Source organism: Typha angustifolia, chromosome 7, assembly GCF_048772165.1.
Source record: "Typha angustifolia cultivar Huaian chromosome 7, ASM4877216v1, whole genome shotgun sequence".
Lineage (NCBI taxonomy): Eukaryota > Viridiplantae > Streptophyta > Magnoliopsida > Poales > Typhaceae > Typha > Typha angustifolia.
Genome location: NC_133245.1, coordinates 16992655 through 17019979, shown reverse-complemented (window position 1 = coordinate 17019979; position 27325 = coordinate 16992655). Strand labels below are relative to the sequence as shown.

At 39.6% G+C, this 27325-nt stretch overlaps 7 protein-coding genes and 1 non-coding gene across 9 annotated transcripts; 3 read left to right on the top strand and 5 right to left on the bottom strand.

Moving 5' to 3' along the window:
- Positions 1-40: 40 nt before the first annotated feature.
- On the bottom strand, positions 41-1422 carry LOC140763043 (glutathione S-transferase F10-like). The gene is made up of 3 exons (XM_073101074.1): positions 1181-1422; positions 1023-1071; positions 41-745 (listed from the first exon to the last, which is right to left on the bottom strand). Exons 1-3 carry the CDS (start codon positions 1328-1330, stop codon positions 279-281), a joined length of 666 nt encoding a protein of 221 aa, XP_072957175.1. The 5' UTR covers positions 1331-1422; the 3' UTR covers positions 41-278.
- Positions 1423-1557: 135 nt separating this feature from the next.
- On the bottom strand, positions 1558-4207 carry LOC140763042 (glutathione S-transferase F11-like). Its single transcript, XM_073101073.1, has 3 exons — positions 3590-4207; positions 3431-3479; positions 1558-3352 (listed from the first exon to the last, which is right to left on the bottom strand). Exons 1-3 carry the CDS (start codon positions 3737-3739, stop codon positions 2868-2870), a joined length of 684 nt encoding a protein of 227 aa, XP_072957174.1. The 5' UTR covers positions 3740-4207; the 3' UTR covers positions 1558-2867.
- Positions 4208-4395: 188 nt separating this feature from the next.
- LOC140761880 (mechanosensitive ion channel protein 6-like) lies at positions 4396-9382 on the bottom strand. Of its 2 annotated transcripts, XM_073099400.1 has the most exons (6): positions 9293-9382; positions 7089-9001; positions 6172-6295; positions 5774-6067; positions 5499-5701; positions 4396-5026 (listed from the first exon to the last, which is right to left on the bottom strand). In XM_073099400.1, the coding sequence occupies exons 2-6, from the start codon at positions 8966-8968 to the stop codon at positions 4741-4743; spliced, it is 2787 nt and encodes a 928-aa protein (XP_072955501.1). In that variant the 5' UTR covers positions 8969-9001; positions 9293-9382; the 3' UTR covers positions 4396-4740. The 2 variants fall into 2 exon arrangements, with proteins under 2 accessions (XP_072955501.1, XP_072955500.1); XM_073099399.1 differs by lacking the exon at positions 9293-9382 and having other exon boundaries at positions 7089-9132.
- Positions 9383-10477: 1095 nt separating this feature from the next.
- On the top strand, positions 10478-13479 carry LOC140763108 (uncharacterized). The gene is made up of 8 exons (XM_073101162.1): positions 10478-10611; positions 10968-11083; positions 11167-11262; positions 11704-11791; positions 11967-12030; positions 12384-12450; positions 12550-12639; positions 13187-13479. Exons 2-8 carry the CDS (start codon positions 10973-10975, stop codon positions 13235-13237), a joined length of 567 nt encoding a protein of 188 aa, XP_072957263.1. The 5' UTR covers positions 10478-10611; positions 10968-10972; the 3' UTR covers positions 13238-13479.
- A 257-nt stretch (positions 13480-13736) lies between these two features.
- On the bottom strand, positions 13737-13817 carry TRNAL-AAG (transfer RNA leucine (anticodon AAG)). Its single transcript has one exon. It is a non-coding gene; the product is annotated as a tRNA-Leu (tRNA).
- Positions 13818-15997: 2180 nt separating this feature from the next.
- LOC140763612 (probable flavin-containing monooxygenase 1) lies at positions 15998-18968 on the top strand. Its single transcript, XM_073101886.1, has 5 exons — positions 15998-16505; positions 17581-17818; positions 17887-18062; positions 18136-18494; positions 18564-18968. The coding sequence occupies exons 1-5, from the start codon at positions 16056-16058 to the stop codon at positions 18916-18918; spliced, it is 1578 nt and encodes a 525-aa protein (XP_072957987.1). The 5' UTR covers positions 15998-16055; the 3' UTR covers positions 18919-18968.
- Positions 18969-20070: 1102 nt separating this feature from the next.
- Positions 20071-24686, top strand: LOC140762766 (uncharacterized). The gene is made up of 5 exons (XM_073100708.1): positions 20071-20376; positions 22480-22731; positions 22817-22960; positions 23048-23788; positions 24262-24686. Exons 1-5 carry the CDS (start codon positions 20260-20262, stop codon positions 24490-24492), a joined length of 1485 nt encoding a protein of 494 aa, XP_072956809.1. The 5' UTR covers positions 20071-20259; the 3' UTR covers positions 24493-24686.
- Positions 24687-25256: 570 nt separating this feature from the next.
- LOC140763510 (24-methylenesterol C-methyltransferase 2-like) lies at positions 25257-26747 on the bottom strand. Its single transcript, XM_073101727.1, has 2 exons — positions 26175-26747; positions 25257-26077 (listed from the first exon to the last, which is right to left on the bottom strand). Exons 1-2 carry the CDS (start codon positions 26727-26729, stop codon positions 25535-25537), a joined length of 1098 nt encoding a protein of 365 aa, XP_072957828.1. The 5' UTR covers positions 26730-26747; the 3' UTR covers positions 25257-25534.
- Positions 26748-27325: the final 578 nt, after the last annotated feature.

The window sequence follows — 27325 nt, the reverse complement described above, 5'->3', positions numbered from 1 at the left end:
AAGATGAGAGGTTTTTTTGCAATAACCAATAATGCAGATTGTAACATTCAGAAGAACTCTTTACTTCTTATTCGATAACAAACCGTAGTGCCACTGGCACAAAGCCATGGAATAACTTCAAGACCCCAACACATAAAGAAGCAAAAGCAACATGCTGTAAGCAAATGACGAGGAGATTCCAGACTCTGGACTCCCGGACACAATTCAAACACTCACAGGAAAAGAACATAACCAAAGGCCAGCATCATGCAATATGGCAACTTTCGCAACCCACCATCTCATATCATTGGCGGTGCCTCCTGCTGCATTCCGACCACATTCCTCCACGACGCCCGGTTCGAGATCTCCTCCCACCACCTGTTCACCCTCTTCCTCGATGTGAACAGCGAGCGGCACCCAGCATTTGTCACAAGGCGGTGGGCATTGGGGAGGTGGGAGAGGTCGGCGAGCGTGAACTTGTCGCCAGCCAAGTAGCGCGTCTCCGCCAGCTTCTGCTCATAGATGTCGAGCACCTTAATCAGCTTCTTCTTGCTCCGCTCGATCACCTCCTCATCCTTCTCTATATCCATGAGAGGTGCGAATGCCAGGTTGAACACCAGCGCTGAGGCCGGAGGGTCGAAGCTGTAGGCCTCCGTTTGCAACCATTGCTCGATGGAAGCTCTCTCAAGCGTGCCGCTGCCGAGGAGGTCCCTGTTGCCTTTTTCCTGGTATTTCTCTGCTATGTGGCGGCAGATCTCTCTCGAGTCTAAGATCAAACAGGTGGTAAGCCGATTGCAACTTAATACTGGTAATTTACATTTAGCACCTTATGTTTTATGTTTATTATGTGCAAACCCTTTCGAGCCTATATTTTGCATTTATTCGTCAAGAAAGTTTCTAAAGTACACTTCTCCCGGAGAGCAGTGGTATATATAAGACTTTGGTCAATTTATCTTTAAAAAAATAATGATTCAAAATAGTATAAAATATAGCCTCAAATATGTGGTGCTAAAAAATAAAATTTTAAAGGATATTGCCCTTACCCACGAGGGTCATCTTTTCATCTTCAAAGGTGAGTGCTTGACCTTGAGGCTGGAATAGAAGAGTAGATAGATTGGTGAGATTGCTCAAAGTCCCACTCGTTGGTATCAATATTTTGATAGCTAGCAATCTTTTATATGGAAAGAATATTAATAAATACCTGTAGCTTGAGGTACTCGGGCAAACGCTTTTGGCCCTTGAAGGTGTCAACACGAATAAGCTGGAATTCAACTTCCTTCTCAAATAGGCACGTCAACACCCTCGCCACCTCGGCGGAGGTCGGTGATCCAAAAACCTTCACACTTGCCATTGAAATGGTTGAGGATGGTGGAGGAACCTGGATGCACTCTGTTATTACTTGTTAGTAGTCTGAGTATTCGGATGGTGGGAGGGGGGTTTTAAAACATGGATAGTAGGCAACAAATGTACCTTGCTTCCCAGTTAGGTAATATTAAAAGGAAAAGAGAAAAAAATTAAAGGAAAAGGGAAAGAGAAAAGAGAAAGGCCAATGGAAATACAATGGGGGTGATGGAGATCATTATGTGGATTTTGTTTCTTTTAAGATGGAGCTTCTCCATTAAGACTCTAGACTTAGTCTGGTCTTATGGCAAGATTTAGAGTCAAAAGTAATAAAGAATATAAAGGAATGAGTGACCGGTCCAGTTTGTGCTTCAATTATAAGCTACAAGATTTTGTACCTGTCTTGAAGTCAAAATTGTTAATTTAGTAAGACTTCTGCTTCATTAGTACTGCTGAATTGCTGAAGGTTGGATTTATTGGTATAAAGTAATGCATATAAGGTAACAGGACGTATCACCTTTAGTTGAGAAACTAGAGAGGAAAACCACTGCAGAATATTTTCCCTATGAGTTCACAGGAAGCTCCAAAGGCTTTGGAATTTTTCGAATTCATTAATTAGCTTGATGCTTCCTTCTTCTTCAAGGAACTATTTCGCATATCTTCATTAGGAATCTTCTAGTTACCATTTTGTATGTATGCACAGTTTGCATCTTATATAATCTGCTATTGTTGCAATCATTTTTACCAAGTACCATGGTAACATTGTGTAATGATGAAAATGACAGTAGGTTCAACTTGTATTAAGAACAGACAGTAAAGCAGAGGAACTTATGAATCAACTTGGATCAAGAACAACCATTCTTTCGGAACTGGAGGTTTACTGACAATCTCTTAAGAAATTGAAATGCATTATCTCGTCATCTTTGAGTGGTGCTGGACCTAGCAACATAAGGAAGAAATCTCTGTAGTTTCTTATGCCTTTTGATCGTAGGCATCATACAGTTCTAATCTGGAACTTATTTCTCCTTATGATCAATATTTTCTTTTATCATGATATTTTCTTGGCACTGCTAATCAGTATTGCATTTTATGGGCTCAAAGAAAGAAAAAAAAAATGTTGAGATGCCTGCTCAGTTGGTAGTGCTCATTCAAACTCAGCTCGACCCAAATGTGCCAAATCCGGCATGGAATCTAATGCTTGCCTGAATACCTAAATCAGAAACTTGTTAGTCAAGTTCAGTTTCAAGATATTTTCTGAGATCTTTCTTGGTCTTCCACTGTACAGTCCGAGTCACATTGTAATAGAAAGAAGATGGCCACCACCATAAAGCATTATCGCAAAAGTTTAATGAACTCTGGTAGTTTTTAAATGCAGCAATAAGTTTCTCAAAGGACATATTAATACTTCTCATTATTTGGCAGATGAAATTACTTGCATATAACTACTGATCCTATAGGATCAAGTAGGATTTTCATCACTAAATAGGATACAACAAAGAGACCACAAGATATAGAGAAGCCAAACAAACATAGCAAGCAAAGACATTTTACATGGTTGATTTCTCAAGTCCATCAAGATGCTCTCTCTGCATTTCTATTACTTTCTTCCAGGGAGGCCGAGTTGAGATTGCTCTCCACCACCTGTGCACATTCTTCCTTGAAGTAAAAAGCTTCCGGCCCCTCTCAGACCTCGTCACCAGATAATGCGTATTCGGAAGGTGTGAGAGGTCAGCAAGTGTGAATTCATCACCTGCCAGGTATTCATTCTCTCCAAGCCTCCTGTCATAGATATCAAGGACTTTAGAAAGATTCTTCTCATTTCTTTCTATCACAGATTGATCAGGTCTTATGCCCAATGGTTCTGCAAAAGCCAAATGGAAGACTAGTACAGAGCTGATAGGGTCAAAGTTCACAGCTTCTGATTGTAGCCACTGTTCGATTGATGCTCTCTCCAGAACTCCAGTTCCAAAAAGAGTCTTGTTACCTTCATCTGCATACTTTACACAGATATGCCTGCATATTTCCCTTGAATCTGCATAGAAGAAAAGAGTTCATATATGACTAGCATTTATATAACAAACAGCAATTGGATCACTTATGATTTCCATACCTACAAGAGGGCCATCTTCATCTTTAAATGTCACCTGACCACTTGGATCCTGCAAGATTTGATGGAACAACCAGAAGTCATCTCCTTAGTGGAGTGCAATGCTACCGGTAAAGCTGATAACATGAAAATATGGATAGCAACACTTCACCAAATACTTGCCTGCAGCTTGAGGAATTCAGGGACCTTGTGGTCTCCCTTGAATGTGTCAGTCCTAACAAGCTGGAACTCCTTGTTCTTCTCGAAGAGACACGTCAGCACCCTGGCGACATCCGTGGATGCAGGTTGGCCGAACACCTTCAAGCATACCATCCTTAGCTTTCCTCTTCTTCGATCTCTCACTAGCTAGCTATGCAATGATGGATGGCAACTATGCATCCCAGGGGATTTAAGGTGAGGCTGGTCTGAGCAATTAAATGCTTTCGTGGCTAGCAGGATAAAAAGGACAATGGAGAAAGAACAAAGTAAAAGGGAAAAATTAAAGGTTCTTGCTTTGCAGAATGTCTTTAGAGGTTTTACCATAATCCTTTCTCGTAGAATAAGGAACAAAGAAAGGGAATAGGTCCAATATATGAAATAAGTCTGCATCCCTGGACGACGAAAGGAATTGTGTTAGCTGACGCAAAGAAGGCTGGGATCAAGTGGATTAGCAGTTAAGAAGCTTTGATTACTTTGTCAGGGAACAAGAATAACATACTTAGCCCAAATATCTTCTTAGCACGATCTTAACCATGATATTATACCATAAATGGGAAGAATTTTGCATGTGCTAAAGCAGTAGATACTGTACAATTCAGTTATCAAGGCACCACTTTTAACATCCCTTGCAGAATACAGAATAAGTAACAAACAACAAGAAACAGAGCAGACTCCTTATCATTATGGACATTTAAACAACTGATACAATTTAATATAAGGTTGACGCACACATTCATTACAGCCAGATGAGTACATAAGCTGTGCCGATCGAAAGAACAAAGACACTTTGCTCTAATTCACAGCTAATACAGAAATATGTTTTCAAATCTGGGAAAAATAGTACAACAGAAATCAATATATGCTGTTGCTGCTCTCAACTACGCGCAAATTTACTAGTTCACATTACGTTCCTCAGCATAACTAACCAATTAAAAGTCAAAAATGCAATGAAGAAGTACATGTAAGAAATCCAACATCCAGAACTCTGGATGAGTGCTTTCCTTTTACGCTTGCTTCTTGTCACAAAGCTCATCCCTAGCTGTTAGTTGGCATTCTTACCTCTTCTAGTACAATTAATTATTTTACTCATTGAAGGGTCGGGTGAGTATCCTGAATCAGTTAAAAGTCGACCATGTGGACGGCACACGTGTGGAGGTGACTGGAGGCATGTCTCTGACATTAACATCAAGAGGCAACATTCGGTATTCAATCTCCAGCTCTCTTAAGACTCTGATCATCTCTTGAACTACAAGTTCTCTCCTCTCCCACCTCATTCCCATATCTTGATAATTGATTCGATGGCGCATCCAGATTGACACTTTCAATCTGTTCATGTCATCCACATCTCTGAGGACAACTGATGGACTAGGATACCAATGCTCCTTCTTGTTCTCCATGAATCTGCAATCATTGCAGCAGACAACATGTTCAACTCAGTAAATACTATCCAAAATTTTAATTCATTATAAGATTAAGATATAGAGAAACATGAGTCTCTCATATAAGAAACAGGATGCTATTGCATAATAGTATATTCTGCAAACAAGATTGACATTTCACATTATATGGAGATGCATGACATGCATTTGGTTTGAAGAACTAGAGATGCACTTGCGATGCACAATATATAAAGAATGTACATCGAGTAGATTTGATAGAGAACAAGATCTCTTCACCAAATTGCAGTAATTAACGTAATTACATTACAACTTTGTGGTAGGGAAAATAAGAGTTGCAATTTATATTTATATATTAGGCATACTCAAATAGAAGGAATTGTTCATTGTACTTTGTTAATTGCTTTGTTAAGACTCAACAAATCAATGAGATCATCATACCATAAGATAATAAAATGTACAATGTTAAGACTCACCGAATTATTCTTTCCTTCATGATGGCAAGCTTTTCCACTGGTGTTGCAACATGAATGCAGAAGTCAATTGACTCTCCCATATCTGGGCTTCGATAGAAGTTGCTAATTGCTTTGCCAGAAAGCACACTATTTGGATAATAGATCTTCAGGTTGTCGTACCTCAGAAAAATTGTTGTCATGATATTCATTTCCTCAACAATCATCTGAAATCAGAGAAATAGAACTTCAGTGGCCTATATAAAATAACTTCTGAGCAAAAAGGCCAATCTATTTACCTGAACTCCTTCCACCTCACAACGATCACCAACGTCAAAAGGATGCATCACAAATAAAAATATAATAGCTTCGAAGACTGTCTTTAAAGTGTTCCCAAAGACAAATACTGCCAGAAGAAGCTGAGAGCTGAGGAAAACAAAGAAGTGGGTCGTTGCGAGACCTAAAATGAGAAGCCACAGGGCAAATACAATGATTCCTACGACTATATTTGCCATTTGGTGGAGCGTATTCACTGCAGTTTTTGTATCATTAAGAGTCAATGCAAGGGCCTTGCGTTCTCTGAATGCATTGACCTGCAGTGCAACATACACTTATCAAAGTTTGAGCACACATCTAATATGACAACAATCAATCAGGCTCCAAGAAGATACACAGAATCAAATTAACAATATCTTACCACCCAGTTCTTGAGGGACTTCTTGCTAACCCTGTTTTTCTCTTGTGCTCCTTCAAAAAGGCTCATTGTCTTCAAAGCTTCCTCTTGCCTCATGAAACGCAACAAATCCGGCAAGTAGATATACCTATCATTTCACAAGACAGCTAGAATAAGTAAATGGTTGATTAAATGACATTCATAGATGTGTAACAAAAAGGAAAGAGCATACTCTATGTTGTGACCATACTTGACTTACTCTACATCACACCTGCACTAGATTGACTAACATATTGCCAATCTCTCTTCTTCTCATAGAAATTGTTTCAGCATAGGATTGATCTAAAGAATCCAGATATCCACACACAAAAAATGCAATATTTGAAACCATATGAATATTCTCAACGAAATTCTTGACTCCCTTATTTAACAAACAATTAGAAGACTGTCTAATTCTACTTTCTATAGATCAAAAGAAATGCAGAATTTGTCTGCACTGCATGTAGGTCCTCTTTGGCAATGGATCATGCAATAGCCCAAGTATGCAAAAGTGTAGCTATTTCTGCCAACTCTTGCAAGGTAACAAGGTAAAAATTAGCGACAATAATTAATAAGTTGCTGATTCAATGTTGCAAGCACCCCCAATTATACCTAACAAGTGATACCCATCTACAATTTTAGGCCATAATTTTGTCTAACGGCTAGCTGTAGCAGAATAAATTAGCTAATAGTTACTACTCATTCCTAAAAGCAAAGAGCCAAATATATCTACACCTTCTCTTATAAAATCTAATCGTCATCCCTGTTGGGAAAAAGGGGTCATGAGCCCTTTATCCTGTACCAAAGAGTCCTATATATATGTACTAGTAATTATGCGGATTACGGAGTCCCTTACATAACAAATTACAAGAAATGTGGATTAGTTTGGTTGCATGACTTACTTGGCATTATGCTTGGCCACATTATTAAAAATTCTTTTGGCGGCAATCTTTGCCTCATACTCACTCCGTATCTGCATTGCAGACTCATCCTCACCGGCCACATCCGATACCTGCTCGTCGAGTGTCGTCAATGTCCCGTACCTCACAATCCTCATAAGCCTCTTCATATTCCAAGCAGAAATGTTCTGCTGGTTAAGCTTATGGAGCTGATCAACCGTGATGACCTCCTCATCCTGCTGCTGCCGGCTAATATCCTTCTTCGATACGGACCCCGAGAATCTAATGCTCTTCCCAATCTGCCCACTCTTCCGCATCTGCCCGCTGCTCTTGCTCGGAAATGCTGTCGCCCGGAGATCGTTGGGTATCGTGGCCCCTGCACTCTGAAGCTTCTGCATCTCGGAGATCATTCGCTCCTCTTCATACTGGCTCTGCTGGATTTCAACAAGCGGCGGGCCGGAGAGCGTCTCGATTACATACTGGTTGAACAGGGCGTCCTGAATCCGGTCAAAGTAGGTGCTCACATGGAAGGCCGACGCGAGCACCTTGAGAAGCAATGTCTTGACGAGACGGAGCAGTGTGGCCACGAGGAGGCAAAAGAGCACCTTAGTGACATAGGGCAGGGTTTTGCTCTGCGTCTCCTGCTCCACCTTCTTGTCGAACATGCATTGCCACGAGATGAGGACAAGCCCAAGCCAGAGGCAATTCTGCACGGCCTTGCGGACGCCATAGACGAAGTAGAGCACGCGCTTCCGGAGGAGGAAGTTGCGCTCGATGAAGAAGACAACAATGCGGATGAGCCACCCCGACACAAGCCGGCCGCAGATGAGCACTAACACGAGCAACTCCCACTTCCAGAGGTGGAGCCTCCACACCTTCTGCTGCTCGAGACGTGGTATTGTTAGGCTACATGTTAGAGCGGCAAGGATCAGGATCAAGCTAAGCCATTGGAGAATTGTTAAGGTATCGAATTTTGGGCGGTTGAAATCGTCGGGCACGTCCTCGTCTAAGAAGGGGTCCTCATCGTCGTCATCGTAGGGCCCGGGTTTACCGAGCATCCCCGATTTCAACTGCCCGGATTTTCCGAGCATCCCCGATTTCAACTGCCCCGATTTGGTTGGCATGCCCCGATCAGACCTCTTGTCCTCGTTGTTGCTGCTCGACGAAGGCGGCGGCGGCGGGGGGTCGATCAGCCTCGACCGTGTCTTCGCGCGGTGGAGCGTGGAGGCGTGGGCGAACGAGGAATTGGAGGTGCAGCGGATGACTTGGTCGGCGACTCGGGGGTGGTGCTCGTCATCGGAGGAGGATGAGGAAGAGCGGTTGTGGGAGGGGACAGAGGGGTTATGGGCGGAGGGATCTTGGAAGGAGACGCGGAGATCCTTGGAGACGTAGGTGGATGAGGTGGTGGAAGAGGGCTTCTTGAGCTCCTCCATCTCGAGATCCATGTCGAGCGCCATCTCCCCGCCCGAAGCTTTCTGCTTGTGGAGGAAAGATCCGATAAGAAGCGACGGTGGATCCTCGCTTATCTCCGCCATGGGAGTAGCGCTAGGGTTAGCCTTCGCGCTCTGGTTCGGCCGGTTCTTGAAGCTGAAGACCCTGTTTCCGTCTGCATTGGTTTCGTTTTTGCCGTCGGCTTCTTTCCAGAAATCGTAGCTTCCTTCCCTCCATACTTTGGTCGTCGCTGCGTCAAGGTCTGCGGCCGGCGTGGGTGATTCGAAGGGGTTATGGCTGTTTCCGTCGATCTTGACCACGACCTCGCGCCGTTCGCCGTCGTCGCGGTCGACGAGGATGGGCTGCTCCTCGTTGAGGTCGAAGGAAGAGGTGCGCGACGAGGGGTACTTGTGCGACCCGTAGGATTTTAAGGATTTCCGTAGCGAATCCATGATTCCAGCAACAATGCCGCTTCCCTTTTATTTCTAAACAAAATCGATCGCATAAATCTTTTGCATATCCTTTTTTTACTTCATTCTAAAAGTTTAATGGATCTTATTTTCTATAATTTTGATGGCATAGGTGTCCCGTTACGTGGGAGAGCTAGTAGAGAAAGCAAATGCTTAAGAAGGAACGAGAAAGGTGGCAGATTGGAGAATAGTAAAATAAAATAAATAAGTTTTGTTGGTACGTTGTTATAGATAGCTGGAACTTATTAGGTTCTGTTTCATGGTTAATAACATGAATGCCATTGCCTGTAAACGCGCGTAAATTACCTGAGATTTGCGCGAGAAGTTGCTTGAATAGTGCCGCAATTTAAGCCGAGAATGGGGTGGGGAGTAAACCGAGTCGAGCGGTGAAAGAAGGTCGATAATATTGGGACAGAACGAGGGCATTATGGGCAGAGATGTCGACAATTTAATGTGTGTCGACGACTGTCGAGGGAGTGGGATAACAGGTCGGCCTCTTTCGGTCGTGGAATAAAGGATTTTGGGTTTGAATTCGAGTCTTAGGTGGGGGCCTAAAGTTAAGCACGAGAAAAAGACCACGTGCATGAGAGCTACGTGGACGACGTTCATTAGCTTATCTCTGACGCCAAAACCGGGCCTCGAAAGACGTTCCTACGTTTATCCAAAAAGAAATAATAAAATAAACAAAATATAACGTCGTGCCGCACTAACCGATGATAGGGCTACCAAGATAATCAAGCCGACTCGAGCTCGGTTTTACCGAGCTTGATTAAGCTTGGTTCGAAAATAAGTTAAATTAAATTTAAAATTTAAAATAAATTTAAAAATAATTTCAAATCAAGTTTATTTATGAGCCTGACTAAATTAAATAAACTTGAGGAGACACGATAATACTCAATATATATATATATATATATATGAGTAATGTTTTTTACATCATACTTTATATTTAAGATTTATTCATGTAAATTGTTATATGCTCTGATATAATAAAGTTTAGTTCTAAATAAAATTATATTACTTTATGTTTTTGAAATAGATCTTATTTTAAGCTTTATTCAAACCTAAATAAAACTTAATTTAATCTAAGCTTATCAAACTCAAAATTTAGCTTTAATTCATTAAAGTTTGAAATTGTTTATTAATCACTTCATTTAGACTCTAACTCAGCTCAAATTGAAATCTTTTAAATTCAAATTTGATCACAAATATAGATTTAAAATTAATTTAAATTTAAATTTGATCAGAGCCACACTCGATTAAGCTAGGCTAAATTACACCAGGAGCTCGTGTTATAACGCAGCATCTCAAACTAAATTTCCTCAAGCCTATGTTTATTTTATTTTGTTTAAGAATAAGATTTTTAGACAGATTATTTTATTAAGCATCTAGTATTCAATTACAGTTTAGTTTTAGATTACAACTTAATATACGAGGAGAGAGAGGCCCGATAATAAATAGCAGCCCATGGGCTAAAAGTCCAAAATCATCCCTCTTCTCCCTCACATTCTCTTCCAATCCCCCTTTCTCGCGACACCACCGCGAATTCTCTCCGGCTCTCTCTCTCTCTCACACACACACACACACACACACACACAGAGTTGAGTTTGTGAGACTCACATCAGGTATCGTTCTTATTTATCTGATTTTACTCTGTTTGAATCTTCTCTTTTGATTTCTCTCTTTCTGCTGCTGTTGTTGTTGTTCTAAAAGAACATATTGCATGAAGAACTTAGTTTGAAAATGGTCATACAGTGGAGACCCCTTTGACCATCTGAGAGCTCGAAAATGCTCTTACTTTATCCACACATCTTTTCTTTTCTTCTTTTGAGAGATGGGTTTGTTTTGGGTTCATGTTTTCCTTTCAATTCTTTTGCGATGTGGATCTAATTGATGTGCATTTGTGCGTTGTCCTTCTGATTCTTAGCATAACAGAGGTAAACATTATCTCCAAACTTCTCGACTGTCCTCCGTTTTGCAGATAACATGTTCTACCTTAGCCTCATCGAGCATAACTTACCCATGCCTCCTCGCTTACTTAGCCGTCCTCTCCTCGATGCGATCAAGGAAGAACTCGACTCTCTCTTCTTAGACAAGGTATTTGGCTTATTTGTGTAGTTTTGACCGAACAATATAGCAAAAAAAGTGCATCTGTTCACGATCGTGTAAATGCCCACTAGGTGATCGCTAATTTGGGGCTTTGCATATCTGTCTATGATATCCGATCTGTCGAAGGAGGCTTCGTCTTCCCAGGTGATGGATCCTCGACCTATAAGGTATTCTTAAATTTCAACACTTGCTAAGGGAATTTGTTCTTGTTGTTTCTTTGAAGCATTTTGTTGGACACTTGATAAGTTGGGTTGGGTAACTCATTTGTCTACCTAGATGTTTAGTCGAATAAGAATTAGTACTGTCTTGAGCCTCTTATCTTATTGTTGGACAAAGCCGGTTATTACTCACACGACTGATTAAGTGCAGTCCATGTGATTACTTATTTTGCAATTTCTGTGCTGGTCATGACAATGTCAAATCCTATCCATTGGTAGTCATGACACATGCTACCCATATACATTTGCGTGCTCGTGTATGTTGGCAAGATTTAGCCATATATAGTCGTTAGTTGTTACTGCTGCAACAAGATTGTTTTCATTTTATCAAGATAGTCCTTTTTATGTTGAAATTATTTTTCTTAAAGAAAGTGTACTGTCCTTTGCTAGGTTACTTGTAGATTAATGATGTTTCGGCCGTTCATTGGTGAAGTTATTGTTGGAAAAATTGATGCATCTGATGAAAATGGATTGCGACGTAAGTTGCATATTTGAGCATTCTTACTTTACTTTGGATAGATTAATAATTAACTTTTTTATATTATTAATTCACCATCAGAGTACCATCAGATTTATATATTTATTGTGCCAATGATCCCTCTGTAAGCACACAAAATACATGTATTTTTTAAATTAGCCAATCTTTTTTGCAGTGTCTCTTGGGTTTTTCAGTGACATATATGTTCCTAAGCGTCTGTTGCAGCAGCCATGCAAAAGGTAAGGGTCATTTTTTATGTTTCAATGTTGGCAGAGAAATTCTGTTAATTTACTTGTACTTCTCTATAGTTTTTTTTTTTTTGGCGTCCTTTTCTCAATCTCTTCCAGTTATAATCTAAAGCTTGAGGAAGATTAAAACAAGCCTTTTTCTCTTCTGTTAGGCAATCTTTATTTGATTGATTCAAATAGCATTGCAGTTGCAGACCTTTTGATCAACTGGATAGCAAATAATTTGCTTCTCCCACAATTTTTTCTTCCTTAGTAGCCCCAGAACTAGACCTCAGTTGCCTTTTCATCAGAATGTTTTTTTTTCTTATCTCATAATTTTTTTAAAATTTTTATTGGACAAATAGGGGACCAGATGGCATATGGTTATGGGTATATGAGGGAGAAGAGCTTTCTCTAGATGTTGGTGAAGAGGTATTTTAAAATTATTCTTCTTTTGGACTTGGTTTTTATATCAAAGTGTGTAAACTTTTATAGAGACAATGCTATGATACTTGGAACTTCATCTTGCAGATACGTTTTCGAGTATCTAATATAAAATATCCACCCATCCCAGCTGAGCAAAAGGAAGATGCGAAGCCTTTTGCTCCCATGGAGATTATTGTGAGTTTTGGATCCTTTCATATTCCAGTGCTAGCATGCATTTCGTATTTTTTTTAAGTTTCAATGATACAAAGGTTGCAGCCTGGTCATCAAAGAAAAAAAAACATGCATTCTGTATTCCTGTACACACACCTGTCCCAGTATTTTTCAACAATGTAAAGAATTAGGTTTAATACTTGATTGGTGCTCTGACATCTTGATGCTTGCAATTGGGATGATAGATTATAGTAAAGTAAGCAGCTTGATCAACGGTACTTGTTCTTGTTCGTAAACAGATTATAACATTTCAGACAGCCCAATTTTACGGTCCCTTTGAAGTCTGTCTGCTTCGAGGATATTTCTTCATTTCTTCTTTCTAACAAAAGTTACTGAGCGGTCCAGGAAACAATAGAGCGATGATGAAGACATTAGTTGATTATGGTAGCTCTGCTGCAAGAAGTGGAATTTTTTTTATTACAAAACACTGCTTGATTAGTAGAAATGTTTGCTAACTATCTAATTTTTAAGAATTTTGGGTCATTGCTTACAATTGTATCCTCCTTTGCAGGGAGAGATTTCTGGAGATGGTTTGGGACTTCCTTCTTGGTGGGGTGACTGATTGCAAGCTGCGCAAGGAACCTCATTTGTATTCTACTAACAGCCTATACAACAAAACTGTCTGATTATACTCTTACATATACTAGTGTTAGCCAATCTAACCCTCAAGATCCTCGAGTGTTACTACCTCTTGTTTGCATCTTCTTGTACCAGCTAATCGGACATGTTTATATGGTGTTTGAGAGAAATTTCTTTTGGCTTGCAATTCTTTTCTATGACAATATCTTCAGAAATCTTTATTATTTAGAAGAAAAGGGGGTTTAAAAAAGACAATATCTTCAGAAATCTTTATTATTTAGAAGAAAAGGGGGTTAAAAAAAGAAGAAGAAACATAATGTTTTTATAGCGACTTTTCTTGTTTAATTTATTGTTTAGAAACCAGAGAGAAGATCTGATGTTTTACATTCTTTAAGACGAATTTCGTCCATCTAAAATAATAACTATTATTATATGTTTCCAAAATTCAGTCCACTTTCATTAAAACAATATACCCTAACAAATGTTGAGAGTGGGATTTGAACCCACGCCCTTTCGGACCAGAACCTTAATCTGGCGCCTTAGACCAACTCGGCCATCTCAACTCTGTAGTTCCTTAAAATATCCAGAAAAGGAAATTCATTCTAACTCTATTTACTCCATCCTTCCCAATCCACACACCTTCGATCAATCTCTCCTGTTTACTATGTTATCTTTATCAATGAATGCCACTTAATGCAGTCATTCTGTAAGGGTGACGAAATTCTCATGATCTTTTTAAGAGGGCAATTAATGAGCTAGTCAATGGCATGATCTCACCAAGTTACAATGGAATGTAACATTTTGCAAAAAATAGTATATCATATATATATATATATATATATATATATATATATATATGTTCTGGTTATCTATGATTAACGTGTTAGAGGTTAAGTTGATACTTACTCGTGTTCATTTTTAGTTTCTCATATAAGTAGCATAAGTGATTAATATAATCATTTTTTTTCTTTGGTCCAGACCTTCGCAGACACTTCTCATAGGAGGAGACTGGCCTTTTGGATTCTTATATATAAATACGAATCAATATTTCTTGGTGAATTTAGGAAAAAAAACAAACGAAAAGGCTTTATTTATGGCATTACATCCATAATTTCTAGCACTTAGCTTTACACTGCACAACATAGAGATACATAGAGATACATAGAGAGAGAGAGAGAGAGAGAGAGAGAGAGAGAGAGAGAGAGAGAGAGAGAGAGGCAGAGAATAACGTTAGGAGGAGGTTTACTATTACTGCTTCAGCCTGTCTTTCCTCATCGGTTGCCGTGCGTTTTAAATGCTATCTCACACATCAAGCTCCTTAAATTCAAGGAGGACATTCCTTACTTTCACCTCTCTCTCTCTCGCTTGCTCTCTCTATCTTCCCTTCTCTCAATGTCTTCAGAATATTACCATTCAGAAGAAAGCTCACTCAAGAAATGCCACCTCTCTCTCTCTCTCTCTCTCTCTCTCTCTCTAAAGAAGGCAAATATGCATAAGAATGAAACAGTTATTATGATGTTGGTCCGGCTCACTCAGATACTATCAGTGAGATATATAATGATTTTCACAGTCTGATTGAGCCGCGCCAATATCTTAGTACTCTTTCATTGTCGGCACTCTTCTCCTGTCTCCTTGTTCTTTCATGCCTTTCGCAAGGACTTCTATATCTACCAGGTATATTTTAGATTTGATTTTTCTGTCTCATACTTTGGTTAGTTGCTTTTTTCTCGGCTTTTAGTCAACCACAGTTCATCTCACGCATGGATATATGGCAACTCTTTTGTCACAAATACTGCATGTTCTATCTCATCTTTATTTCTGAATGTATATGGTTCCTTGTTAGACGAATCTAATATAGCATTGCATTGTACGTATAGAATTATTCTTTATTAACACCTCGCATGCATGGAGCTGCCTGAGAAATTCTTCTGAACCAACCAAAGGAGCGTTTTTGGTTCTAAATAAGTCTCTGTACAAATTCTTCACTTGTTCTGATTCATGGTTCCATAGAACTATATAAATTTATATATCTATATATATATATATATAGAGAGAGAGAGAGAGAGAGAGAGAGAGAGAGAGAGAGAGAGAGAGAGAGAGTAGTTGGCGAGAAGTAACTGCATATAAATGCGAGCAGGTAAATAAATATGAAAGTAATAAATACTGTCACTGGCGAGCATTTAAGTACGTAGATTCTCGGCTTTATATCGTCAGACAAAGATTCCCTCATTTACTGCTCCACCCCTTATCTCATGCCGGCAATTATTCCACCTCTTCCTCTCATAATTAATTCCGTCCCCCATTTTATATCGCTTCAATTAATCTCCTCCTTTTCTTTCACTCGGACTTAAATTAACGCGCATGTCTACCGTAATCGATATGTACTTGCAGAAATAAAAATAAGATAATTAACTTGCAACTCCAAGATAATTCTACAATTTAATAACAAGGAAACATATCGAGAGAGGACAAGCATATGAAACAGAAAAGAGAAACTCAAAACTTTCCACACTTAATACCAACAAAGGAGCATCCTTTAATATTATTATTATTATTATTATTATCCTTTGTCTTGCAACGCAGCTCTCCCATGCTACGCATCCCTTTAAGCAGAAGAATTAATGCAAGAAATTAAGTACTACAACTGGGTAAAGAGATTTAATTAACCCCATGCACGCACCGGAAGAAGACGGTCATTTGAGCTGAATAAATTCTCTACAGACTTGGTGAGATCTATTTCAACCCCATGATATATAAATATGGCTTCGTTTTCGCATAGATAAGTAAAACAAAAGAGAGTAATGGAGAAGAAGAGAGTAGCCATCATTGGAGCCGGCGTCAGTGGCCTCGTGACCTGCAAGCACCTCCTAGAAGTCGGCATACATCCCACGGTCTTCGAAGCCGACGCCGGCATCGGTGGCGTGTGGGCCCACACGCTTGACTCCACGCGGCTCCAACCGCCGCGTTGGAGCTTCCAGTTCTCCGACTTCCCGTGGCCGCCGTGCGTGGAGGAGGAGTTCCCGGATCATAGGGAGGTGATGGATTACCTGCGGTCGTACGCAACCCATTTCGATCTCCTAAGTTGCATTAAGTTTAACAGTAAAGTGGTGGAGATCGAGTACGTCGGGGTGGTGGAGGAGGAGATGATGACATGGAAGCTCTGGGGCGGGAACGGCGAGGCGTTTGGCGGCGCTGCGAGAGGGGAGTGGCATCTTACAGTTGAGCGTCGAGGTGAACGCCCATGTACTGAGGTAAGTAGAGTAGCGTTACAAATCCAGTTAATTAACCCAAAAATTAATGCTTAAGATCAACAATATATATCATAATATATAAATAGTGGAATTATTTCTCTGGCTTCTTTTTCTTTATATCTCCAAAAGTTAAACGAATCTCATAAATGCGGGACAGCTAGCTGGTGGTAGCCAAAATTTAATGCTTATAGAGAACCAGATCGAACGATAGATTCTGATAAATATATCCCTGACTTTGGTCAAATTTCTTTCTTCTTAATTTTTGAAAAAAAAAACAAACAAAAATATGGCTCTTGAATTCTATAAATCCAGTATACTTAAACAACTGACTACATCAACCACCATATTAGAGCTGTTGTATACCAACACTTGCAAAATATATAGCAGCTTAATCCTCTTGAGCTTGCTAATGAAACAAACATAATGTTAATATGATGAAAAAGATTGACAGGCTATTTAGGAATAGATTTTTGAAAAGTTCTTTTGTGTTTTCTGGAACCAGAAGCACTACAAGTTAGCATTCATTCAGATTCTTTCTGATATAGTGCCATTTTAACACCTCTGCATGCACTTCTCCAGTCCAAATGTCCATAGGCTTCTTAGGATATTTGGAATGCCCCTGGATCTCCCTTGCTTTCAGCATCACTTTCTTACAGATTCATCTCTACTACAAAAATTAATGACAGTTGATATCCAGAAGTCAACTTATTTTGGCTAGGTTATCTCTAGTCAAGATCCAATTATTGCAGGCCAATCACAAAAGGACCTGACGGTGAAGAGTTCATAAGAACAGAATCTCCATATGGCAATATTTTCTTATTTCTGCCAGGTATATATATATATATTAACAGAATTCTATATTGTCCCTCTTGAACCAAAAGTAGACGTAATATTTATCAGATCGTAAGGTGGAACTTGAGGATCTAGCTGTGAATCATGCATGCATGAATTCCAATCGTTCATAAAACCTATCGATTTGATTCACAGTTTGCAAGTGCTGTTTCATGTATATACGTAGTTATACCTAGATTTAAAAGGGCTAGCTTTTAATCCATCACTTGATTCCAAATGCCAGAGCTATCAAGTAGATTTCGTGATCCTTTGCATCGGACGGTTCAGTGGCATTCCCAACATCCCCACATTCTCACAAGGCAAAGGGCCAGAAGTGTTCCAAGGAGCGGTGATCCATTCCATGGACTACTCTAACATGGGCACTGCTCGAGCCATCGAATTGATTAGAAGAAAGCGTGTCACAGTAGTGGGGTTTCAGAAATCAGCCATAGACATTGCAGCAGAGTGTGCTAATGAAAATGGTGAGAGATCTACGTACCTTCAGCCATAGACATCTTCTTTGTTATCGATCTAATTTACTCGCATGCAGGGCCGAAATATCCATGCACGATTATTTGTAGAACTGCACGTTGGCTAATACCCCACTTCAAAGTTTGGGGACTTCCACTTCCCTTCCTCTATCTTAATCGCTTCTCCGAGCTACTACTTCACAAGCCCGGTGAAGGCTCTCTGCTTAGCTTAATGGCTACAGTACTGTCGCCGCTGGTACACTTCTTCCAGAATTAATCAATTCGATCCCTTTCTCTATTTGATGTTTAATTCTCTTGTCTAACCTCAGAGATGGGCGATATCTAAGTTCACAGAGAGCTACTACAAGTGGTCGACTCCTATAAAAAAGTATGGCATGGTGCCAGACCATAGCTTCTTTCAAGGGATTACTTCCTGTTTGATTGCAGTGCTGCCAGAGAAGTTCTACGACAGAGTGGAAGAAGGAAGCATTGTTCTGAAAAGATCAAAGACCTTTAGCTTCTGCAACAATGGAGTTGTCCTTGAAGGTGAGACTGCACCTGTAGAGACTGATGTGGTGATCTTTGCCACTGGTTTCAATGGCGATCGAAAGCTCAGGAAGATCTTCAGATCCTCCTTGTTCCACAACATAGTCGCGGGTTCATCAAACACTACAGTCCCTCTTTATAGGTTCATACACTAATCCAGAACTTCCTTAATAGGTTAAATTTTTTTTAGTTGATAAGTTTTGTTTGACAGGGAATGCATCCACCCTCGGATTCCACAGTTAGCAATCATTGGTTACTCCGAGAGCCTGTCGAACATATACGTATCAGAATTGAGGTCCAAATGGTTAGCGCAACTTCTCGACGGCGGCTTTCGATTGCCGAGCGTAGAGCATATGGAAGAGAATGTGATGGAATGGGAGAAATTTATGAAACGATACGCTCGCGAGTATCATCGGAGATCGTGTATCGCAACTGTGAACATCTGGTACAATGATCAGCTTTGCCGAGACATGGGGTGCAACCCAAGGAGGAAGAAGGGTTTCTTAGCTGAGTGGTTCTTGCCTTATGGGCCTGCGGATTATGTAAACCTGATGAAATATGACTAATTAATTATGTTGTTATTTGTGGACCTCTGTAGAACGAGTGTAATTTTAATTTCTTCAATGAATCTATTTATATAATTTGCATATTACTCCCTACGGCCTACACTATCTTCTCTACTGCAATTTTTCTCTGATGTTAACTAAGTGTATGCATGTCTAATGGCTCAAGTTGTCGAAGATATTTGAAAAATATAAGAGTAGGTACACCTAAATTCTTTGGAACCCATCTTTTATATAATCCAGTTTATTGGCCTTTTCAATCATGCAGAAATTTTTTAATGTTTTTGTTAAAAAGTATTACGAAACTGTCACCTGATCAATTTTAAGTACTTTAGAGACATTTTGTTTTTAACTTTTATTTTCAAGAAAAGAAAGATAATAAAAGTAATAATAAAATGGTTATGTGAAGTTCTCGTGAGAGAATTGAAAGTCATAAAACTATTGACGAGATATTGTGTAATTTAAACCACCCCCAAATTTCAATATCACTCCTAGACATTCTTAAAAATTTTAGTGTCACCTTTCAATTAGTGTATTGTTTGAAAAATTGGATGAATCGCATTTATATTAGACCTAATTAATTTTAAATAACCTAAATAGCCTCTTAATCTTTATACAACCCATTAATTAAATTAAAAATAAAAATATTTTAATAATATTTTAATTTTTATTATTATTATATTCAATTGTCTTCCTCCACTTTTCTTCACTATCACCACCCAATTCTCTCCCTCCCTCCTTTCTTAAACTATTGCGTTACGTGAGATGGAGAGGCTGCGGCAAGCTTTGCTGTCACGCTGTATGGAATAGATAGTTGTGACGAGTTTGTTATCATCACCCTCGTGCGCATGCTCCACTGCTACCATCGTCATCTCACTCATGCGCTATCAGATGCTGAAGGTAAAACGAGTGGAGACGGGAGAGAGAAAAGAGTAAGTTAGAGATGATGAGAAGGATAGTAAATTATTTGCTATTTTAATATATTTTTATTTAAAATTAATAATATTATAATATATTAATTATAGGTATAGTCGGTCATTATAAATTTTTTTGTCATCGCCGTTACCTATTTTACCATGCCTACGTTTAATTTTGGAGGGTATATGTGAAAACCACGGAGGGCGGCAACGTAATTAACCTCTTGTTTTTTCCCCTTTCCGTTTCTGTTACGAGTCAGACTTCAAGAGCCACATCATTGCCATCGGTGCCTTCCTCGTAGGATTTGCAGCCAAGGATCGCCGATCATAGCGAAGCTTCTCGTGCTTTCGTCTTCCTGAGCGCGGTTCCTCTCTCTCAGGGTTTTCGTCGAGCGGCTGGTGAGCGGAGGAAGACGAATAGAAGGCGATGAATAGGGCCTGCAAGAGAGGTTGGAACTTTGGGCCCGGGATCCTGGAGCTATGGAAGCGAGAGCTCGGAAGCATTTCTCCAAGATCCTTCGCCCATCGCCTCGGGGCTTCCGAGGTCCTTTTTTTCTCCCTTTTCCTCCCTAATCGCCTCGATTTTTTCTTTCTTTCCCTCTCTCGTTTTGTATACTCGATCGGTTCTTCGATGGGGTTTTGTCGCGACTATTGATGCTTGTGTTTTCTAACCTGGCCTTCGGATCTAAAGCTGGTTCATCGCATTGCTGTTTCTCTTATATAGATCTTCGGGAGGTGCAATTTAGTGCGTCAGAGTAGGTAGGAATAAGCGGGTTTGTAATGTCGGTGTCTGTTCTTATGTCCTTTTGTCTGGTATAAGATTGGTAGTAATTGTTCAAGAGGAATTCTTGAATTTGGCGATAAAATCTTGGTCTCACTAAGTTAAGGTAGCTAGTTGTGTATTATGGGATATGAATCCGATGTTTTACATTAATTTTTAGATCAATTACAGGCTTCCAGTACTTCTCGAGCTAAAATTTAACTTGCATGGTGCAAATTGCTAATATCTTGCTTTCCCCGAGGGACTAATCACTCGTCGTGGGAATATGGCAGTTGATGGAAATCTAGTATTCATGTTTCCTGACATAATCTTCCTGCAATGTTTCTATTACTGTTAATAAAAGCCATAGTCTGAGGATTTTATTCGTTCTTTAACGCCTATTTTTATCTTGCATTGATCTCCTCGATTACTCTCTTTCTGGACTTCGTCGACATATATTTTTGAGCTGTTATGTAGTAACAAACAAAACATCTGCATTCATGATATAGTTAACACCTTATCTGTCATTTCCTTTATGTTTAGTTCAGAACTTCAGATGACAATTACAATCTATCCTTTACTCATAAGTACAAAAGCTTCATATTTTTCATTATATTCTACTGAGAATGAACAATTGGAACTCTAAACTCGTCCATTAGCTTATTAACAGTCAACTCTAAATTCCACATATGAGTATTACATTGGAAGTTGTCTTGCTGCAAGGACATCAAATGATCCATCTCATTTTTAGCATGCTTATCATTCTAAAATCTTGCTCAAGAGTACGTTACCTACTCTGGATATTGTCTAAATTCTTAGAATGATTGCTCAATTTCTTAAAACTTCTATTCCATGAGTGAAAATTGGGTTAGGTTATAGGAATCCATGACTGATCAAGCTTTTAATACATGTTTACTTGGGTGTTTGGTCTTTAGCATGTTTCCGAGATATAGTATAAAGCTCGTATTAAAGGTATTTAAATCTGCTATCATTGACTGCAGTTAGCTCTAAGTGTAATTATGTTACCTGGTTCAATTTCTCCAGATCCATTAAACCTTAGCTAAACGAAATATTACTTCATTAACTTCATTTGCAAACTGTAATAATATGACTTTTAAAGTACCCACTAAATACAAATATATTCTTTACTTTTGCAACTTGAGAAAAACATTAGTTTTTGAAACTCAGCACATTTTTTTTACTTGATCCAATTTTATGTAATATTTAACCAATTGTCAGCATAGAATATATTGCCCATGGAAAGTAATTGCCACTAGTTAAAGTATAGACTATTTCTAGCTTATGACTTTTTTACATAGTCATTCTTTTCCATTTGACTACATGAAAGTGTAACCCTTTTACCTAGCCATTACTTGAACAGCAGCACTTATTCAATAATTAGTCCATGATACTGAAGCAAAAGTGATACTTATGCTTTGAAGTTTCTGCCCGGACCAAAATGTCTAGACTTTTAATAAAAAAAGAAAAGGTTATATTTTTGAAGTTCCAGTCGTTCAGTCTGGTTGGCAACTGTATTTTTTTCTTCTTTGAATTATGGTGGATTGCTAGTGAAAATCTATGAAAGAATTTTTATGTGATATCACCATTATTTAATTAGATTTAGAATTTTAGAGGCAATCAGATCTGTTGGCTTATTCTGTTATACTTTTCCTTGGTGTTTCTCTCTTTATTTTTCGGCTTGACATTATGAACATTTGGTAGCTTATTTTGGAATATATACTTTGACGTTCAGCATGTATGCAGAATGTATTATCACGCTGAACTAACTTTAGTAAATTAATTTTATAAGTGATTGGGTTCTTATAATCATGACTGTTTCAATATCTCTTGGTTCTACTCATGTTCTTACGAATAGTTCCTGTACAGGACTTGGTTCTCCGCCTTGGACTTCATAGAAAGCTGGATGAGCATAAAGGTTGTGTGAACACAGTAAGCTTCAATGCAGGTGGTGAAATTCTTTTATCAGGATCTGATGACAGGATGGTGATACTGTGGAACTGGGAAGCTGGTCTTATCAAAATGTCCTTTCATTCAGGCCACTCGAATAATGTTTTCCAAGCACGATTTATGCCGTATACAGATGATCGTACTATTGTCACCTGTGCTGCTGATGGGGAGGTACATCTTTGTTCTTTCTATTTTTCACAACCTTATGCACTTTGGCAAATTGTAACCACGTTTTTTTTTCAATTTTTGGTACTAGGTGAGACATGCAAATATACTAGAAGGTGGGAGAGTGGAGACTACTTTGCTAGGTCAGCATGAAGGACGGGTTCATAAGTTAGCTATTGAGCCTGGAAGCCCTCATATCTTTTATAGCTGTGGTGAAGATGGTCTTGTCCAACAAGTGAGTTGTTTGTTCTGTCTCTTCTGTTGTACATTGTCTCAATTTCTCCCTAGCCTTCATAAGCTGACTAAACAATCTGTCATGCAGTTTGATTTGAGAACAAAATCTGTAACAGAGTTATTCATGTGCAAATCTTTACGAGATGGATCCGATTACCAGCCCAATGTTATTCTGAATGCAATTGCAATAGATCCAAGGAATCCCAATCTTTTTGCAATAGCAGGAACTGATGAATATGCTCGAGTTTATGACATTCGCAAGTATAAATGGAATGGATCAACGGATTCTGGTCATCCAACTAACTATTTCTGCCCACCGCATCTTATTGGTGATGCACATGTAGGAATAACAGGCCTAGCATTCTCTGATCAGAGTGAGTTACTGACATCTTATAATGATGAGCAGATCTACCTCTTCTCCAAGGATCAAGGACTAGGGTCTGACCCACTTGCTCGATCCTCAAGTTCTTCCATCAATACTGATTTTGAAGATGGGCCCAAACAAGATTCAATGCCATCCCAAGAAAATGCCACTTCACCTGGACCCCAGGTTTTCACGGGACATCGTAATTGTGAGACAGTAAAGGGTGTGAATTTCTTTGGTCCCAACTGTGAGTATGTCACCAGTGGATCAGACTGTGGCCGATTATTTATTTGGAGAAAAAGAGATGGTAAGCTTTTGCGAGTAATGGTTGGCGACAAGTATGTCGTGAATTGCATTGAGCCTCATCCATGTGCTACCATGATTGCAAGTAGTGGCATTGAGAATGATATTAAAATTTGGATGCCAAATGCCAAGGAACAAGCCCCTCCGGTAAATATTGATGAGGTAATATTTTCTTGCCTTCTTGTATTTAAGTTGCTTCTTAATCAAATCTTTGCATAATGTCAACTGCAACATCTCAAGTTCTCAACTGAGTTAAAAAAATAAAAATAATTCCTAATGAAGTTAAAGTTATGTTTTACGCATAGGAGTGCAAAAATGTATGTTTTGTTTATTTGCGTCCTCCAATGGGAAAAAAGAAATCCAAATTTAACTACTATTTCATCAATTTGGGATTTTTCCACTTTTAAAACAACCTACATTAGTTCGAATGCTAAACCAAGTTTTACTTGTGATGTTAAAGATTAAATTGGTACAAGAGGACAATTTATGAAAAGGTACTAAAATCTTACATTTGATTATTATGAACATAAATATGACCGGTCATGATGGCAACTAATGATTTCTCTGATGGTGATCACGGCAACAACCATGGTGATGGAACATCTTGTGATTACTATGATGATGGCACACATCAGTTGAAGCCTCATAAGAGAAGGAGCAGCTTTTACCGCTTCTCATTTCCAGAAGACTTGATATCGCAGGTGCTGGCACTGCAGAGACAGCGAACCAGTTCAGGACAACATAATGAAGATTTGACTAGTAATGCGGACTTGGCTAATCTTATATTGCAATTTACTGAAGGAGATGGTTTAACAGATGACAACGGAGATTCCTCTGGATGCCCTGGTGATTGTATAATAAACTGAGCCATGTTATTCTCTATCAAAAATATTTCAGGAAGTTGTACAAATGAATAAGTTTTCCTTTTCTTGGCAGCAATAATTTAGCATATGCTGATTTATTGCACTCTAGTATATCATATACCTATCTGATGATGTATTTGCTATCTTGTTGTCACAAAGATCTTCGAAAAGATTGTAAATATGAGTAATTTCTATTATCTCTTTGGTGAATTTTTTGAACTTTCTGAGTGTTAATCTCTGCCTTTCTACCGGTTTAGTAATTCATATCTTCTACCAGCTGCATTTATTGGATCAGAAACCAGGATCTTAGCATTCATTTTTTACCTCTACTTTTATGATGGTTGCTCAAATTTTTGCTCTTTACCGTGGTGGGGAGTTCTCATTTTTCACTTTGGAACTCTTGCTCTTGTTAATCGTGAGGTTGTATGATTAGTGTGGTAATATTTAATTGGCATGCCATTGATCCTATAGGTGAATCAAGAATTCTCTCTCCATCGACTATTCCTTGGTCTCTTTTTAGGCAACATTAGTGTACTGCGTTTTTTCTTTGTTTGTTTGTTTATGTTCCCAAAATCACATTGCTTGGCATAGTAAGCACAAATTGCCGGAGGATACAGTCGTGCTGAAATCAATCTCTACTCTTTGTGGCTTAGATGGGTGGATATGGGCCGAGCCACTTGCACTCGGGCTGCATGATCTGAGCAGGCCCCCTGGTTTAACACATACTTCAATACCAACTTAGGTTTAAAAGAAGAAAAACCAAGAGATAAAAAATATCCATCTGTTATACCGCTTTTTATATTTATGGCAAACATAAAAGAGGACTAAGAATAAAATAGATTGTAGCGTCCTATTATTCTCAAAAGAGAGGAAAAACAAACAACAGCAACAGCAACAGCAACAACATGAATTGCAGCAAATACATCACGTACCTGTGGCATGCATGAGTTTTTTTTTTTTTTAATAATTTTAAGGAACATATTGAAGATAGCCTAAAGTCTAATCCTTAAGTAGTGATTCAAAGGTTGTACTTAATACTCTTCTTTTAAGACACCGGCTTCCGGCAGAGGATCATATACATGGGGGAGAAGATACCGGTCTCCCCGCCACGTGTAAGGTCGATGGCAGTCTCGTAAAGCATATCGTGCACCTCGACGACTCCCTTCGGGGCCAACCCCAAGGTGGTCAGGACCGACAACATGACTTGGTTCCTCCAATAAGCGATACGTCCCATCTTAAGCCGGGCCCACCACGGCCCGGCCGGCGGCAGCGCCAGATCCTCCTCCTCCACCACCTCGAACCCGACCTTCCTGGCGATCCCCGCGATCTCCCCCTGGGCCCGAAGACCCGGCAGCGCCCCGCCGCGCTCGATCCCGTGGATGATCTCCACGTGTCGATGGTCGTCTCCGCGGTAGAGCGGGGTGGTGACCCACTCGTAGGAGACAAAAAGCCCTCCCGGCTTCAACACCCGAAACACCTCACTGTACACATCCTCGAGCCTCGGCGCGTGACACGTGGCCTCGATAGAGTACGCCTTGTCGAAGGACGCTTCCTCGAATGGCATCTCGAGGAAGTTGCCGCACACTACCTGCACGGATTACAATTTACAAATGATTACAACGGTCGGCAAATAGCTATTACTTACTTACTAACTAACATATGCTATATATTTTGAGACACAGCACCTCGCACTGGTTCTCCAGCCCGGCCTTCTTATTATGGAACTGGGCGCGAGACACCTGGTACTGGTTAATGGTGATCCCCATCACGCGGGCCCCACAATAGGCAGCGATGGCGCGCATCGGCCCGCCGATGCCGCAGCCGACGTCGAGTATCTTGTGTCCCCCCCGGGCTCTGATTAGGTCGGCGACGCGCTCCTCGTGGAGGCGTGTGGCCTCGCGGTGGGAGCAGCCTTGGACGGCCGGGGAGAAGTGGATGGACTGTCCCCAGCCCCACTCGGTGATGTCAGTAATGAGGTCGTAGTAGGTGCTAATAATGGAAGGTACTTTTGAGGCGGCGGCCGCAGAGGAGGATAGTTCTTTGGGTTGTCGGAAAAAGGACCAATACTGGGTGTACTTGTTGTGGACTTCGCTACGGTTTATGGATCCCATTTTGAGGTCTAGGGCACCTTTGCCCTTCACCTCGGCGGCGCCCATTACGCATACGAACCAGTATAAGAAACCAAATGTCAGTATGACTGCCGTCCATAGCATTAACGTTGCATTTGCCTCCATCTCCATTGTTGCTTAATTCGCAAGGGTAAGTTAGTACGTAGTAAGATAGAGGAGTAGTGAAGCTACCAGGAAATAAATAGACCTTAAAGCTCTGTACGTATTAATTCCATTGAAGGCATTAATTATTGGAGAGTATGGCGTTGGATATTGTCCAGTACTAGTGCCCACGCTCCTTGTCTTCTTCTTCATAATTACAACTTAAATGCTCAGATCTAATTTAACCAAATCGACAGGGTGATCTTTGTCTCTTCCTCTCTCCCCTCTTCTATCTTTTTTTTTCTTAATCGTAAGGAAAAGTTTAATATTTTCACCCTCTTTCTTTGTGGAAATTGACGGCACCTAAAATTTAATACTAAAATAAGTTTATTTTTTATCAGCTTAGTATTCATATCATCAATCTAATAATAAAATATTAACACAGATTATATATATTTTTTTATTAAAATTAACTGTTGATAAATTGAGTTCTTCTATCAAATAAAATATTAAAATGGCCAGCAATTTTCTTTTCATGATAAGTTAAACATAACATCATTTTATTTGATATTTAAGTTTGTTGTACTAGGTCCATGTCTTATTGTTATTATTATTTATATGTCTAA

Bases quoted from the DNA above. Each gene is read 5' to 3' on its own strand.
- LOC140763043 (XM_073101074.1), bottom strand. From the start codon at position 1,330: ATGGCAAGTGTGAAGGTTTTTGGATCACCGACCTCCGCCGAGGTGGCG. The intron at 1,072-1,180 runs GTATTTATTAAT...CTTCTATTCCAG, and splicing joins CCGAGTACCTCAAGCTACAG to CCTCAAGGTCAAGCACTCAC. The intron at 746-1,022 runs GTAAGGGCAATA...GTTTGATCTTAG, and splicing joins TGAAAAGATGACCCTCGTGG to ACTCGAGAGAGATCTGCCGC.
- LOC140763042 (XM_073101073.1), bottom strand. From the start codon at position 3,739: ATGGTATGCTTGAAGGTGTTCGGCCAACCTGCATCCACGGATGTCGCC. The intron at 3,480-3,589 runs GCAAGTATTTGG...CAAATCTTGCAG, and splicing joins CTGAATTCCTCAAGCTGCAG to GATCCAAGTGGTCAGGTGAC. The intron at 3,353-3,430 runs GTATGGAAATCA...TCTTCTATGCAG, and splicing joins TGAAGATGGCCCTCTTGTAG to ATTCAAGGGAAATATGCAGG.
- LOC140761880 (XM_073099400.1), bottom strand. From the start codon at position 8,968: ATGGATTCGCTACGGAAATCCTTAAAATCCTACGGGTCGCACAAGTAC. The intron at 6,296-7,088 runs GTAAGTCATGCA...GTGAAATGATAG, and splicing joins GTGGCCAAGCATAATGCCAA to GTATATCTACTTGCCGGATT. The intron at 5,702-5,773 runs GTAAATAGATTG...CTCTGATTTCAG, and splicing joins GTGAGGTGGAAGGAGTTCAG to ATGATTGTTGAGGAAATGAA.
- LOC140763108 (XM_073101162.1), top strand. From the start codon at position 10,973: ATGTTCTACCTTAGCCTCATCGAGCATAACTTACCCATGCCTCCTCGC. The intron at 11,084-11,166 runs GTATTTGGCTTA...AATGCCCACTAG, and splicing joins ACTCTCTCTTCTTAGACAAG to GTGATCGCTAATTTGGGGCT. The intron at 12,451-12,549 runs GTATTTTAAAAT...TTCATCTTGCAG, and splicing joins CTCTAGATGTTGGTGAAGAG to ATACGTTTTCGAGTATCTAA.
- LOC140763612 (XM_073101886.1), top strand. From the start codon at position 16,056: ATGGAGAAGAAGAGAGTAGCCATCATTGGAGCCGGCGTCAGTGGCCTC. The intron at 18,063-18,135 runs GTACACTTCTTC...GTCTAACCTCAG, and splicing joins CTACAGTACTGTCGCCGCTG to AGATGGGCGATATCTAAGTT. The intron at 18,495-18,563 runs GTTCATACACTA...TTTGTTTGACAG, and splicing joins ACTACAGTCCCTCTTTATAG to GGAATGCATCCACCCTCGGA.
- LOC140762766 (XM_073100708.1), top strand. From the start codon at position 20,260: ATGAATAGGGCCTGCAAGAGAGGTTGGAACTTTGGGCCCGGGATCCTG. The intron at 22,961-23,047 runs GTGAGTTGTTTG...TCTGTCATGCAG, and splicing joins AAGATGGTCTTGTCCAACAA to TTTGATTTGAGAACAAAATC. The intron at 23,789-24,261 runs GTAATATTTTCT...GGCACACATCAG, and splicing joins CTCCGGTAAATATTGATGAG to TTGAAGCCTCATAAGAGAAG.
- LOC140763510 (XM_073101727.1), bottom strand. From the start codon at position 26,729: ATGGAGATGGAGGCAAATGCAACGTTAATGCTATGGACGGCAGTCATA. The intron at 26,078-26,174 runs GTGCTGTGTCTC...TAATCCGTGCAG, and splicing joins GGCTGGAGAACCAGTGCGAG to GTAGTGTGCGGCAACTTCCT.